Source organism: Trachurus trachurus (assembly GCF_905171665.1).
Source record: "Trachurus trachurus genome assembly, chromosome: 21".
In the NCBI taxonomy this organism is placed as follows: domain Eukaryota; kingdom Metazoa; phylum Chordata; class Actinopteri; order Carangiformes; family Carangidae; genus Trachurus; species Trachurus trachurus.
In genome coordinates this window covers 31811094-31826551 of record NC_139899.1, presented here as the reverse complement: position 1 = coordinate 31826551, position 15458 = coordinate 31811094, and the positions used below count along the sequence as shown (strand labels likewise).

The window sequence follows — 15458 nt, the reverse complement described above, 5'->3', positions numbered from 1 at the left end:
GCAAATGTTTGGAGGGAAAGAGAGGGTCAAAGGTCAGAGGGCGGGGTTATATCACCTTAGGGGGTGTGGTTAGGTGTGACTGTGGTGATGCAGGTAGGGTGGAGTCTGTGATTTTAACACTGTATATATACAAACAACAAGAACAAACTGTAAACTCTCAGTGTTGAAATGTTGTGTATTTATGATTCTAACCTGTTATTTCCTTCATATTGAGAATGTGAGTGTTTTTCCTTGAATTCCTCTTCAGACTGAGCAGCTGTAACCTCTCAGAGAGAAGCTGTGAAGCTCTGTCCTCAGTCTTCAGCTCCCAGCCCTCTAGTCTGAGACACCTGGACCTGAGTAACAACAACCTGCAGGACTCAAGAGTGAAGCTGCTGTCTGCTGGACTGGAGCGTCCACACTGTAGACTGGAGACTCTCAGGTGAGGATCCATCCAGCTGTTTATCTGATGCCTCTTGAACACAGCAGCAAGTGTTGACAGAGGGTTCCTGTGTGTTGTTGTGTGTGTTCAGTCTGTCAGGATGTCTGGTCACAGAGGAAGGCTGTGCTTCTCTGGCCTCAGCTCTGAGCTCCAACCCCTCCCATCTGAGAGAGCTCGACCTGAGCTACAACCATCCAGGAGCCTCAGGAGTGAAGCTGCTGTCTGCTGGACTGGAGGATCCAGACTGGAGACTGGACTCTCTCAGGTATGGAGAGGCTGCTGCAGCCACACACACTGTCTGATAGAGGAGGAGGAGCTGGAACATTTTCTATGGCCCCATTCACACCTGGTCACACCTGGTATTAACATCTGTCTCAGGTGATCCATGCATTAATGACACCAGATCCCATCACTCAGACCATATCCAGAGGTGGTGTAGGCCACAGTGAAGCTCCGCCCACTCCACTGACGGCCTCTGTCTCAGTCTGACTTGTCCCAACTAGAGCATGGCTACCCGACCCAAGCCCATGGGTAACACAACGGGTAACGGGCCGGGTCGGGTCGGGCTGCACCGGACAGCTGGTCTTGGTCGTTGGTCGCGAGCGCGCGTGTGTCGCTAGTGCCACTTCAGGTGGATCCGTGAGCCAATCATCCGTCTGCAGTCTAGGCAGGGGAGCCCAGGTGCAGGTTGGATGCGGGCTGCCCTCTGGTGTCGCTGAGCACGTCTCTCGGTCCTTCTCTGCTGGTTCCTGTCGTGTATGAGTGAGGTTGCTCTGGCACACATACACACACACACACGGCCGTGTCCACCAAACGCTCTCTCTCTCTACCGAGTCGTCTCACTTCCGAGCCACTTGACGAGCGTTGCGCTGTTAAATGTTTGTCGTCATTGAAAATAATGTGCATTGAGTCACGTGAGCACGCTGAGGAACATGGCCGCCTAAAACGGAGCTCCCAATTGAACAACCCGAAACCTCGAAATGCGATAGATAGAGTTTACTCTAAAGTGATAAAAGTGTGAGTGAGAACTTTCCTTTGGGCACGGTGCAACAAATCTAAGTGTTAAATGGCAACAGGGCAAAGTCAACGGCCCCCAAGAACGCTGCGGAGTAACGCTAGCATCATGGCGGACATACAGGATGATGACAAACAAGAAGAAGTGGGTGATCAAGGTGGCGACAAACGACACGTGGATACGAACGTCCTGTCGGCTATGCAAAAATCACTCGGAAAAGCTATGGATGAGCTTGGGCATGTTAGTAAGTTAATAATGGTGTTGCAAGCTGATATTGACACAGTTAAAAAAGACAATGCGGGGCTCCGCACGGATGTTGATGGCGTCATACAGCGTCTGGAGGAAGCTGAAAGTAGGATATCTGATTTAGAAGACGAAAACGTTGGCCTCCGGCACATAGTGGAAGGAAATGTCAAGAAGTGCGCAGGGCTTGAGGCGGCCCAACAGGATGCCAACTATCGGGACAGGCGCCAGAACCTGGTCCTGGTTGGTTTGAAAGAGAAGTTGGAAGAGGGCAAACCGGAGATATGTGTGAGGAACATCATTGTCGAGGCTCTGGGCATAACCGTGGATCAAGCGCAGCTACAGAGAGTGCATCGGGTCCCCGGCGGACCAGTGGTGGATGAGAATCGATCACCGCGTCCTATTGTCATCCGCTTCCTGTGCTTCTTGGAGAAGGAGAAAGTGTTCGCTGCCGCGAAACGAAAATATAGGGAAGGTCAGGGAGTTGTGTGGAAAGGATGTAAGCTCTCTTTTTTCCAGGACCTGCCACGGGAGTGGGCAGAGAAGAGGAAAAAGTTTTCGGAGGTGAGGGAAAAGTTGCACTCTCTGGATGTGAGGTTTACTGTGGCACCACCGGCACAAATGCGCTTCACCTGGAAAGGAAAGAGGATGAGATTTGATGATCACCGCAAAGCACTTGCATTTCTGAATAAAGAAGCTGCTGGAGCCTCCAGCACCGGTGACGCAGACGCGCACGATGGAGAAGACCTAGAATAAATGCCAAGAGAATGACGGACTGCCTGCAGGCTGCCTGATGATGGACATAGGATACCTGGTTTTGTTTTTTGCCTGAGGCATTTAAAAAAGGACGTATTATAGTATGAAAGACCAGTATCAATGAAGGAGGAAAAGTTTTTGTTTCATAAACGCTGCACTGGTCATTGGAGGCAAGTTTCTCCCCTCTTTCTTTTATTTATTCATTTATATCCTATGGCCTGAAAAACATATATTTTCTCTCCCTGATGGTACCAGGGGTAAGTAGAACCAGACATGTGGTTTCTGGTAGAGTGATGCTTTACCTATACACCTGGATTTTTGTTTTGATTATTGTATGAGAAGAATCTCCGATTTAAGTTTTTCTTATTTTATTTTATTTTAAGTCAATAGGTTCTTAATGACATATGAGAAACAGAAAATAGGAAATGTACATGTTCTACTTGGGAGGGTTAAACTTGTTTATGATAAATGAGGACGGCACCCTGTTTTATCAAGCGGGGCTGGCAGTGGCAGTCCGATGCCACATGTTGGAAAGCATGGAAAGCACTGATAATAAGGATAGTAGTTTTGAATAACGGGGCGAAGGGTTGGTGGGGGTTCTTTGGGCTGGTCATTACACACGACTCACGGACCAGTTGGGGTAGATCTTTTTTTTATTTTTATTTTCTATTTCTCTTTGGGAGAGCAAGGGGGTAGGAGTTAAGGTGTTTGCATCTATGGGTTTTAGGTGGATGTTGTTTTTCCCACCCATGGATGTCTTTTTGGTTTGTTTGGTTCTGTGGCAGAGTGCCATGAGTGTCAAATACAGGGCACAACACATGTCTTTGTTCTTTTTTTGTTTGGTAAGGATGGCAGTTGGACAACACCCTAAATGGTCAGTATTAAATGATGTGATTGATTGTGTAATGTACAGTAGGTTTTGGATAACTCAATGTGCTGGAATACAAAGGATCTTAAGATATGGTTAATTTGGTAAGGTTTATTAGCTGGAATATAAATGGATCACATAACCCTGCTAAAAGGAAAAAATGCCTGTCTTATCTTAGGTCTCAACAAGTGGATGTGGCCCTGCTACAGGAGACACATCTGGTGGACACAGAGATAAATAAATTTAAGACAGGGTGGGTAGGACAGGTATATCACAGCTCTTATAATAGTAAGAAATGTGGGGTTGCAATACTTATACATAAAAAACTAAATTTTGTCATGTTGAAACAACATAAGGACAATGAAGGGAGAATAATATGTGTTGAGGCAAAAATAAATGATGTCAAGGTTAATATATGCAATATATATGCCCCAAATAAGGAAGAGCCGGCCTTTTTTCATAATGTTAATAAAATGATGGGGGAAATAGAAGACGGTCACACTATGATTTCTGGTGATTACAACCAGGTACAAGATGGGGTTTTGGATAAAACGGCCTTCACAAATAGTGTGCCGAGAGACAGAAGAGCTATACATTTAATGATGAAAGACCTGGGCCTGGTTGATATTTGGAGGTTAGTACACCCCAGAGATAGAGAATACACATTTTATTCAAATGTACATAAAAGTCACAGTCGCTTAGATTATTTTCTGGTATCCAAAGACCTGGTAGAAGGAACAGTAGACTGTACAATTGGGCCTATTGCACGGTCCATGCTACTGTGCAATGGGGGGTCAAATTGGGGTCAGACGTTAGTAAGTCTAATAGATGGAGGATGAATGTATCATTGCTTCAGGATGAAACCTTTGCCAATACATTAGGGGAAGATCTTAGAATGTTTTTTGACATTAATATAGGTTCAACTGAGAGATTAGGTTCAGTGTGGGAGGCCTCTAAGGCGTATGTAAGAGGTAAAATAATAGCTCACTCGAGTAAGAAGAAAAAAGATGGTATAAAACAAATGTTGGGATTAGAATCCCAGTTGAAGGATGCAGAAAAGGAATTGGCGGATAATCATACAGAGGACCGTCTGAGAAAAGTTTGTGAATTAAAATTCCAGTTAAATGAGTTATACAGTAAAAAGGTAGAATATGCTATGTTTAGAATGAAAAGCAACTTCTATGAAAGTGGGGAAAAGGCCAGTAAATTATTGGCTAGACAATTAAAAAAACAAGATGCTAGCTTTATAATACCTGCAATTAAAAACACAAACGGGGAACTGGTAACAGGTGCAAAGGACATTAATGAAGTGTTCAAAGACTTTTATGTGAAGCTTTATAAATCAGAAGTAGATCCATCAGAAGAACAATTTGAAGCCTTCTTCACCAATATAAATATCCCAAAACTGTCAGAAGGACAAGTTGCACAGATGGAGGGAATTATTACTGAAGGAGAAGTTAGAGATGCAATATCATCACTAAAAATAGGAAAGTCACCGGGGTTGGATGGGTTGCCAGTTGAATATTATAAGAGATATATTGACATATTGGCACCTATATTAACAAAAGTATATGAAGAGTCATTCGATAGGGGGCGATTACCAGATACATTTAATGAGGCGTTAATTACCTTGATACTAAAGAAAGACAGAGAACCTACAGACCCGGGGAGCTATAGACCCATCAGTTTAATAGATGTCGATGGCAAAATTCTTACTAAAGTGCTTGCCACAAGAATAGAAAGATCTATGCCACATATAGTGCATGCAGACCAAGTGGGGTTTGTTAAAGGGCGCTCCTCATCAGATAATGTTAGGCGGTTATTGCATCTTATGTGGTCAAGCCGTGATGCAGACACACCCACCGCAGCATTTTCATTGGACGCAGAAAAAGCGTATGACAGGGTGGAACTGGCTTACCTTTTTTATACCTTGAGAGTGTTTGGATTTGGAGAGGGTTTCATTAAATGGATAAAGATTATTTACCTGTCCCCTAAGGCATCTGTTTTAACTAATGGTCTGAAATCTCCCTTTTTTGGTCTCACGAGGGGCCAGAAACAGGGGGATCCGTTAAGTCCACTGCTTTTTACCATATTTCTAGAACCATTAGCTATAGCTCTAAGAGCAGATACGGGTATTAAAGGGGTGTGGGGTGGTGGGACAGAACATAAGCTGTTTTTGTACGCAGACGATATTTTGCTACTTATCTCAGACCCAGCTAGTTCTATTCCCATAATCCTTAATAAGATTGAATCATTTTCTCGAATATCCGGATATAAAATTAACTGGCAGAAATCTGAGGTGATGCCTATATCTAGGTTTTTCTCTCAATCGGAGATCTCTAATTTTCAGTTTAGATGGATCCCGGTAGGAATGAAATACCTAGGATTAAAGTTGACAGCTGATTTATCTGATATAATAGAAATGAATCTAATGCCATTACTTCAAAAGATGAAAAATAAGTTGGAAAGATGGAAGATAATTAATCTCACTCTGTGGGGCAAAATTAATACTATTAAGATGGTGATAGCACCACAATTTAATTATATATCAATGATGCTTCCATTAATCATTCCTAGTGGCATATACAAACAATATAATCAAATGGTTAAAGAATATTTGTGGAATGGAAAAAAGCCTAGGATTAATATTAAAAAGTTATGTACTACTAGGGAAAATGGGGGCCTGGCCCTTCCAAATGTAGAGATATATAATTTGGCTTTTGAACTGGCTAAACTGGTGAGGCATTGGGCTAACTATGATTCTCAACCAGATTGGGTAAAGATAGAAATGGCCATGGTGGCTCCCTCAAGACCAATACAGGTTCTTTCTCAGATCAAAGTGGTAGAGGGGGGAAAAAGTCCTATTTTGAAGCACTCTCACTGGGTGTGGTCTGAGGTGCATAGGTTGATGGGGAAATCAAAATACAAACAAGGTTATTCGTCCATATGGGATAATCCACGCATCATGATAGGTAAACGGTCATTTTGCTGGGATCCTTGGCAGAGGAACGGTATATGTGTGATTGATGATCTGTATAAGGATGCAGTTTTTAAGTCAATGTCAATGTCAATGTCAGCTTTATTTATATAGCACCTTTAAAGGCCGGAGGCCAGCCAAAGTGCTTTACAGGATAAAAGTCAGCAATACAACGAGCAATACAAGCAAAGCAGTACAATAAATGAACAGATAAGCAATACACATGAGAGGAGTAATACAGTATAAATCCAAAATACAGTGACTTAACTCAGCCAAAGGCCAGAGTAAACAAGTAGGTCTTAAGGTGCGTTTTGAAAGTAGCGAGGCTCGTAGCAGACCGCACAGAAAGTGGCAGAGAGTTCCACAATGTGGGAGCCGCAACTGCAAAGGCTCGATCGCCTTTGGTTCTAAGGAAGGATCGGGGAACGTCCAGAACCAACTGGTCAGATGACCTCAGGGCTCTGGGGGGTCGGTGTACATTAATAAGGTTGGACAGGTATTCTGGGGCCAATCCATTCAGAGACTTAAAAACAAATAAAAGAATCTTAAAATCAATCCTGAACTTAACCGGGAGCCAGTGAAGGGAGGAGAGCACCGGTGTTATATGCTCGCGTTTCTTTGTCCCAGTTAGGAGCCGGGCTGCTGCATTCTGCACAAGCTGCAGACGGTTTAGTTCAGATTGGCCGATGCCGACATACAGGGAGTTACAGTAGTCTAAACGTGATGAAATAAAAGCATGCATGACTTTTTCAAGATCAGCCCTTCTAAGATAGGGCTTGACCTTGGCTAAGAGCCGAAGCTGGAAGAAGCTGGCTTTGACCACGGAACTGATCTGCTTGTCCAATTTGAACGCCCCATCAATAATAACACCAAGGTTTCTAGCCTGGGAACTTACGTAAGGTGCTAGTGGGCCAAGGGAACTGGCAAGGACCTGGACCAGGTCAGGGTGACCAAATAGAATGATTTCTGTTTTGTTTTCATTTAATTTTAGGAAATTAAGGTCCATCCATGTTTTAATGTCTGCCATGCAATTAAACACTGTATGGAAGGATTCTTTGGAGGTGGCCTTCACTGGTAGGTATACCTGCACATCATCCGCGAAGCAATGGAAAGTGATGCCATGTTTCCTAAATATTGACCCCAGGGGTAGCATATAAAGGGAGAACAATAACGGGCCAAGAACTGACCCCTGGGGGACCCCGCAGGTCAGGGGGGCCACTGAGGAGGAGAACTGCCCTAATTGTACGCAGAATGATCTGTCTGCAAGGTAGGATTTAAACCATTCTAGAGCAGTACCTTTAATGCCCACACAGTGCTCGAGGCGTGACAATAGAATGGTGTGATCTACCGTGTCAAATGCTGCTGTGAGATCTAGCAGCATTAAAAGTGCACAGTTACCAGAATCAAGGTTTAAAAGAAGGTCATTAAAAACTTTTAAAAGAGCTGTTTCGGTGCTGTGAAGGGACTTAAAACCAGACTGAAATTGTTCACCAACATTTGCCTGATGTAGGAATTCTTGCAGTTGGTTAAAAACAACTTTCTCTAAGACCTTGGAGATAAACGGGAGTTTGGAAATTGGCCTGAAATTAGAAAGGACCAAGGGATCCAATTTTTTCTTTTTTAAAACAGGCTGTACTGTGGCATGCTTGAAGGAAGCTGGGACGCAACCAGAGGTGAGACACAAGTTAATAAGAAACAGAATAAAAGACCCAACTGAGCTGAAAACCTCCTTAAACAGATGGGATGGAATGCCGTCAGATGGGCAGTTAGCAGGGCGTAGGTGTTGAACTATTTCAGTGAGAGCAGGAAGTGAAACATGCTCAAACTGGTGGAAAACAGCTGAGCTTGCTATAGGAATTGCGGGGTCCTGAGCATGCTGGGGGAGTGAGGATCTAAGGACCGAAATCTTATTGACAAAGAATTGCAAAAAGTCTTCACACAGAGAAACAGACGGTTGAACAGAGACTGCATCACAAGGGTTCACTAGTGAGTCGAACACATTAAAAAGAACCTGAGGTTTGTGAGCATTTTTTGAAACAAGTGAAGAAAAATATTCAGTTTTAGCAGCTTTAACAGCCTGCTGATAATTAAGAAGGCAATCACGTAGGAGATGCCGAGAGATCTGGAGATTGTCTTTTTTCCACTTTCTCTCCGCTCGTCTACACGCGCGTCGGAGTGCACGGGTGGACTCATTCAGCCACGGCTCAGTTTGTGGCTTTACGCGCCTTAGCGACATGGGCGCAATGGAGTCTAGGATCTCCGTACAGCGAGAGTCAAACAATTTTAAACAAGCATCCACATTGAGGTCGCCAAAGTTGTCAAGGGAATATGAGTCTTTCCAGGCAGCAGAAAACTGCAGAGGAGTCGAAGTGTTAAAAGCACGGAGGCAGCGAGTGGGCGCAGTGTCTGTGGTGGGGGGCGTGGGTAGCGAGAGGGAAAATAAGACAGGTAGATGGTCGGAAAGAGGTATGTGGCATATTTCGGTTATTTGTACATCCAGTCCATGTGACAGTACAAGATCCAAAATATGGCCTTTTTCGTGCGTTGGTTCCGAAACAGACTGCGTGAGATTAAGAGAGTCAATTAGATTCAGAAAGTCTCTGGCCAGTGGTCTGGTCTCACAGCAGACATGCACATTAAAGTCGCCGACAATTAAAAGTCATATCAGGAACTAGTGGATCAATTTCTCCTGGAGGGAAGGGGTGAATTTTGGAAATATTTACAACTAAGGAGCAGTGTGCGGAGTGTGTTCCCACTCAACAGAAATATAGAAGAACCTAACATGTTACAAAAACTTTTTGACTTGCCAAGTACAATGCATAGTGCCTCAATATTTTACAAAAACATAATGGAACTACAAAGTGTGAACACTGAGAATCTTAGATTAATATGGCAAAGAGATTTAGAATGTGAAATAAGTAGGGAGAAATGGCATAATATAGTTTCCAAGGTTGGGTGGGCCACTAGGGATATTAGAAGCAAATTTACCCATTACAAAATCATACATAGATATTACTATACTCCTATGAAGCTCTTTAGAATGGGTTTAGTGGAAGACAAAAGATGTTGGAAGTGTAAAGGAGAATATGGTACATTTTTGCATGCCTTTTGGGAATGTCCGGTGGTAGTACCTTTCTGGAAAGAAGTATTAAAGAAATTGGGAGAGTGGTTGGGACAAAACTTACCGGAATCACCACTGTTTTGTCTCCTGGGAGATAGCACACTTTTGCCACGAGGAGTCAACAAAGGACAGCATGCGCTAATAACAGCAGGCCTCATTACTGCAGCAAGGCTGATACTGAGGAATTGGAAGAGTACGTGTACACCGGGGCTTGCAAATTGGACTCAACTGATGACAGAGACTGCATCTTTCGAATATCTGATTGCCAGGAAGAACAATGTTAAAGGGAAGTTCCATGTAGTATGGGACTATTTCTTTCGATACATCAAGGACTTGTCACAATAAGCATATGTTGAATCACATCACAATTGATATAATCACAAACATATAAAGGTACAGAGGGGTGTTGTCCTTTTGTTTTGACTGCCTGTTTTTTTTTTTTTTTTTATATATATATAATTTTTTTTTTCTCTATCTGTTTGCTGTTGTCTTTTGTATGTATTTTATTATTTGTTGAAAAATAAATAAATACTTAAATGACAAAAAAAAAAGAAAATAATGTGCATTTTGCATAGTAACATTTCGGGTAACGGGCCGGGTCGGGCCTGGTTTTTAATTTATTTATTCAGACTCGGTTCGGGTCGGGTTTGAGAGTCTCGGGCTCGGGCTGGGTACGGGCTTAATTTCCAGGCCCGTGCAGCCCTCTAGTCCCAACACAGTTTATACTGAAGCCAAAATCTCAGAGTGTTTCAAACATGAGCTGTGCAGCTTTCATCAGTCACAGTAGGTGCGTTTCCATTACCCCTTGAAATGCGAAAAACCTAAATATCGAAATAAAAAGCTGGTAATGGAAACACCTACATTTCGAAAAAACTCTCAAATATCGCTAAAAGGTTTTTACGCTCTCATGAGGTGGTTTTTGAGACGTATCGATACAAACGTGTATCGCAAAAGTGTAATGGAAACACTTTTTTCGCTTTTCTACACGTCACCGGCGCCACCGGAGTTGTGTGTGTCCACGCTGTGTTGGTTTATGTGATTGGAGGGGACGAATGAACCACATGTTTTTTGTCATGCATTGCTGACCTGGGCATCGTTTCTCAATAAATTAGAAAAACCTTTCCAATCATTCCCCTTTTCCGTGCATGGTTGAAGGAGATTGGCTCGCATCCACACTCCACTCCCTCCTGTGCCAACATGTCCCCTTTAGTCACATAAAACCGGTACGGGTGTGTGGACACAACCACCGTACATTGTTGTCAGCACCTCATCAACGCTGGAGTCTCTTATTTGTGGCCGCTGCCAGCGCCACACAGGCTTTGCCTTTCAGCAATCAAGCGCTGCCTTTGTCTTTGTTAAAAACAATAACAGCAACAGCTGTAGCAGCTGAGATCGCTGTGCTGTCACCAGTAGCGGCGCCAGGATTTTGATTGTGGGTGGGCCTTCAGAAAACTGGATGGGCCAGTTAAAATAAGACAGCACTCCCCAGGTCTTAAAGTATTCCGGCACCGTGCCGGCGTTTGCAAATTTCAGGAAAAAAAAACACACACACAATGTTTGGCTGCACACAGAGAAGTTCATGGCTGGAGAAGACGGAGGACAAATACAAAGCTAAATGTGTCGTATGCAAGACAACCCTGGCCTGCCTGCGCGTACTGTATGAGCCTGGTGACGTGACTCAGTCACTCGCTGGAGGCAGTGATACGCCAAGTAGCGTTGGGTCTCTTGCCGCTGTTGACGTCGGCACAAACGACCCTGGTGGTCCGAGCGGACATAACGGCGCGCATTCGGTTTCGTTTTTTTTTCCCCCCGTGCATGTCCGCAGCGCAACGCGACCAGTTGAGTTCAGTTTCATACACTCCAGCCATTCTTGCCTTGTTGCCTTACAATTAAGCTATAGGAACCTAAGTCAGTACTCAGTGTGCCTTTTTTTTAAAAATCTGAAACAAATGCTCCCTTCATGTTCTTCTCAGAGTACACCAGAATGCTTCAATGTGTTAAAATCACATTTCATTTTTTTCTGGGGGAGAATGACCATTGTCCACACCTGGATTAATTCATTTGTCTGTATGTAATAATGAAGCTGGCTTGAGCTCAGGAAGTAGTGGAGCTGTGCATAAAGCCCATTGTAATGATTAGATCTATTTTTTGACATTTCCACTTTTTTTTTTTTTTTTTTTACATAGTTTTCATACATTTCATGCATATAGGCTATTGATGTTTTAGAGGTCTTGTAATGTCATGGAAACTTGTTGCCAAGTCATGGGAAAATCATGGAAATTCGTTGGTTAAAATGTGTATGAACCCTGTGTACATTACCAAGCACAATGCCAAAAAGTTGTTTGCTAAACTGCCTATAATGTGTATGCGTCGGATCCACTGCACCCCGCTCCTTGGAAAAAAGTTCAGGCTCAGGATTTTTTTTTACTTTAAGCCCTGACTCCCATAGGACTCCGTTGTAAAAAAAAAACTGACTGACTGACCGAATTCGGGGTTATTTCTCCCGTGGCGCTGGACCATGTCTGTTTCTATGGCTGCACAGCAAGAAACTCCTGAGCTAAGTTGATGAAATAGGCTACCGACCAATTTTAAGTCATAAAGTGGCATCATCTTTGCCATGTTCAGTAACCATGTTACTTAAAGGTTCATGAGGCAGGATTTGTGAAGAAATGCACATGCGTTTTAAGTTTTTTACTGCTAATGGGCGATGAAGCGTTCAAAACCAAAAAGAATGAGCCCACTCGCGTATCTCTCTGTTGCCTTGAACAGGCTGTGTGCTGCATAATGCGCTGCAATTCTGGGTCCGAATTTCCCGCGCTGTCCGCAGATGTGATGTCAAATGACGCTGCATGCGCGTCCTTGACAGCTTTGGCTCTCCACCGCTTGCGACCAGCGGTCGGCGGATGTCTTGCAGCCTGAACAGTTATGTGAGCAGCGAGTAGAGAAATAACATCACTTTCTTAAATTTTAATATTTTTTCATGCGAGAAAGTGACAGTTTAGATTCCCACTCTGTTGTCTGTTTATCCAAATAACGTCTGTAAGTAGATTTGCTCCGACATTTTTCGGAGGAGTGCAGAGCCACACACACGAGCGGCAGCAGCGGCTCGTCACAGAGGCTGCAGCCAGGGAGCTGAGCTCATCGGCCGGGCAGCAGCTGTCCTCCTCCCAGGGAAGAAAACCAGCCGAGTAACTTCCCCACAGGTTTTTAGAGGTTTTCTGCCGGCTGGTTGAGATAAATGCTGGTCTCATTGATGAAATCTAACAATTGTGGCAGTCGCATTAGTTCATTTGAATGAAAAGTGGAGCTTCAGGTGTGTGTGAGCAGCGCAGCCCGGCTCTGTACGTACAAAAATCACCATATTTAGGCTACTTCAATAAATAAATAAATAGTTTTACAATGAGCCGATTGATTCATCCGTGGTCAGTTTATCCAAACAACGCCTGTAAGGAAATTCTCCGACGTGTTCGGAGGAGTGCAGAGCCACTAGAGCAGCCGAGTGGCACCAGCGGCTCACAGAGGCGGCGGCGGCGGCCGGTGTGCTGACCTGATGCCCGGGCGGTCAACCTCCTGGTGTCGCGGTAAATTGAGCACTGTACAATGAGCGCGGCACGGCGCATTTACTGTTTATTAACAGCCAAGCGCGACGTGTGTGTGTGTGTGTGTGTGTGTTGTGAGAGAGACAGCAGGTAGAGGGGCTGACTGGCAGAGATGAGAGATAGTGAAAGCTGTTCTTTTTTTCTGTGAGAGACTGCTGCGGCGGACCCAAACGAAACTGTGGCGGCTGATTAATGTAAAACACTGGTATAGTAACGTTACGCCGTTTCCAATTCAGCCACAGTGTCACTGTCACATCATCAGCTGCTGCTGCTGTGGAGAGTTGATGTGCGCTCCCGCACCAGCTTGGCTGCAGTAACCCTGACGGCCGCTACGGCCGTTGTATCGCTAATGAGTTTTTATTCCTTGATCCTGCCTCAAGCTACTTTAACAAAATAAAATTTATTGTAGACTGATCGGTCCATTGTAAAACATTTAGCCTATTTATTTACATAAATGTGGTGATTTCAGTAGCCTACGTAGCCCAGAGGCAGCCCTGCTCACTTTTCATTGAAACAAACTAATCCAACTGCCACAGTTGTTAGATTTCATCAATTAGACCAACATTAATCTCCTAAAAAAAATTAACCAGCCAGCGGTAAACCTCTGAAAGCGTGCGGATATGTTACTTGGCTCGTTTTCTCCCTGGGATGAGGACCGAGCTGCCGGCCCCAGCAGATCAGCTGAGTAGAGCGGCTGCTGCTGCTGTGACAGCCGCTGCCCTGATCCGCCACAGACATCCTAACAGTTATAAACTGACCACAGACTCTGGATTAAACTGTGACTTTCTTACATGAAAAAATAATAAACTGTGACGTGTTAACAGCGCTAAATCCAGAATTAAAACAGCTTTTTATGGCTGTCAGTTGCCGCGAAATGGCGATAGCGCAATGCTAATTTATGTTAGCCCGTCTATGTGGTTTTACATTATACGTTCGCATTAAGCTAGTGTAACCGGTCTGCGTTGTGTTGTGACGTTGAGGAAAGAAGGACCACAATTCTCGTTTCGACCAGCAGGGGGAGATTTATTCTGCGTACAGCAATATTATTGTTAGTACAGCACAGCACTCAGTCTCACACACCTCTCTTCTCATCAGCCATTTTTCAGACCGCATGTGTAACTCCTAATCTCATTCTCATGGTCATAATACAATCACCAAACAACCCCCCAAGACCCACTGGCAATATTTTAGTAAGTAAATAAGAACACATATGAACATCAGCACCAAAAGGGTGAATAAAAAATGTAAAATCATCACAAATGCAATAACAAAATACACAAAAGCAAATGGGAGCTCACCTGCGTACAGCAATATTATTGTTAGTACAGACAGCACTCTTCTTCTCAGTCTCACACACCTCTAGAGGAGGGGAGGAATAACAACTGCATGAGAGACTAGCTTAGCTTAGACTCACGACCGTCACTCGGAGCGCTGTGCAAAATACACTCACAACTGCACACATACCATACCCATTCACTCAATTAGCTAAAAAAAAACATGGTATTATAACCGCATGGTTAAGACATAAAGAAAACATACATTTCACACTCTTAGCAAATATTTTAAACAAGAGCACGTTTTACCCCTACCTCTTCTCATCAGCCATTTTTCATACTGAGAGAAACAGCGCGACGTGCACAGGATGTTGACGGAAAGGAAGGGTTACGTTACCAAAATAAAACTAACAAAATAAAAGCTCCCACATAAGAATATCAAAGAAAAGAATATTGTAGGTTAAAAATAACAGCAATACCAAAATAAAGTGGATTTTTGGTGAAATGAAATGAAAAGAACCCATCGGTTACACTAGCGGACTTTATATGCTTAGTTGTGACACTGGCTGTGTGTGTTTTGAACATCTGCCACACGTGGGGTAGAAGCCGCTGATTGGCTGAGAAGCTTTCACTCAAAGCTTTCCTCAGGATGCTTATTGGATGAACAGCTAGAATGGGTGGGCCCAGGCCCACTAGTAGCGCCGCGGCTGGCTGTCACCATAGGAACGCAAGACGCTTACGTCCATCTTCCTCAAAGTGAAGTCTCGCGGGGCGAGAATTATGGGATATGGTGAGACTAGATTATGGCTCATTCACAAAACACCTTTCAATGGAAACACCCGCAAATAGCAATTGCACTTTTTCGAAGTTTCAGAAATATCGCTTTTATTTTGTGACAATCTGTAATGGAAACGCAGCTAGTGATGAACTACTGGGATCAGGAGTTTCTCCTCATGATGACTTCAGTGTCTCATCATGACTCACTGTGTCATATTCAGGAGAAGAGATGTCAGTGATGAAAGCAGCTGTTGGCAGCTGTGCTCTGAGTCTCTCCAGATGTTGGATCAGACTTTATTTCAGAGTGTATCAGGAAACATTTCAGCTGCAGCTGGTTGAACTGCTCCTGAACCAACAGAGTGTTTGACCTGAACAGTCCCAGAGACTGTAGACACCTGTTGAGTGTG

At 43.9% G+C, this 15458-nt stretch overlaps 2 protein-coding genes across 2 annotated transcripts in view; both read left to right on the top strand.

The window, feature by feature from the left end:
* The window catches only part of LOC311004858 (NLR family CARD domain-containing protein 3-like), a gene marked incomplete at its 3' end in the record, with an annotated part of 170770 nt that overhangs the window by 94344 nt on the left and 60968 nt on the right, over window positions 1–15458 (top strand). The gene's annotated exons all lie outside the window — the stretch shown is intronic.
* The window catches only part of LOC311004120 (protein NLRC3-like), a gene marked incomplete at both ends in the record, with an annotated part of 29249 nt that overhangs the window by 9407 nt on the left and 4384 nt on the right, over window positions 1–15458 (top strand). Inside the window, 2 exons of the mRNA XM_083996068.1 lie at window positions 248–421; window positions 513–686. Coding sequence (XP_083852194.1) covers window positions 248–421; window positions 513–686 — 348 coding nt within the window. The remainder of the gene's footprint in view (window positions 1–247; window positions 422–512; window positions 687–15458) is intronic.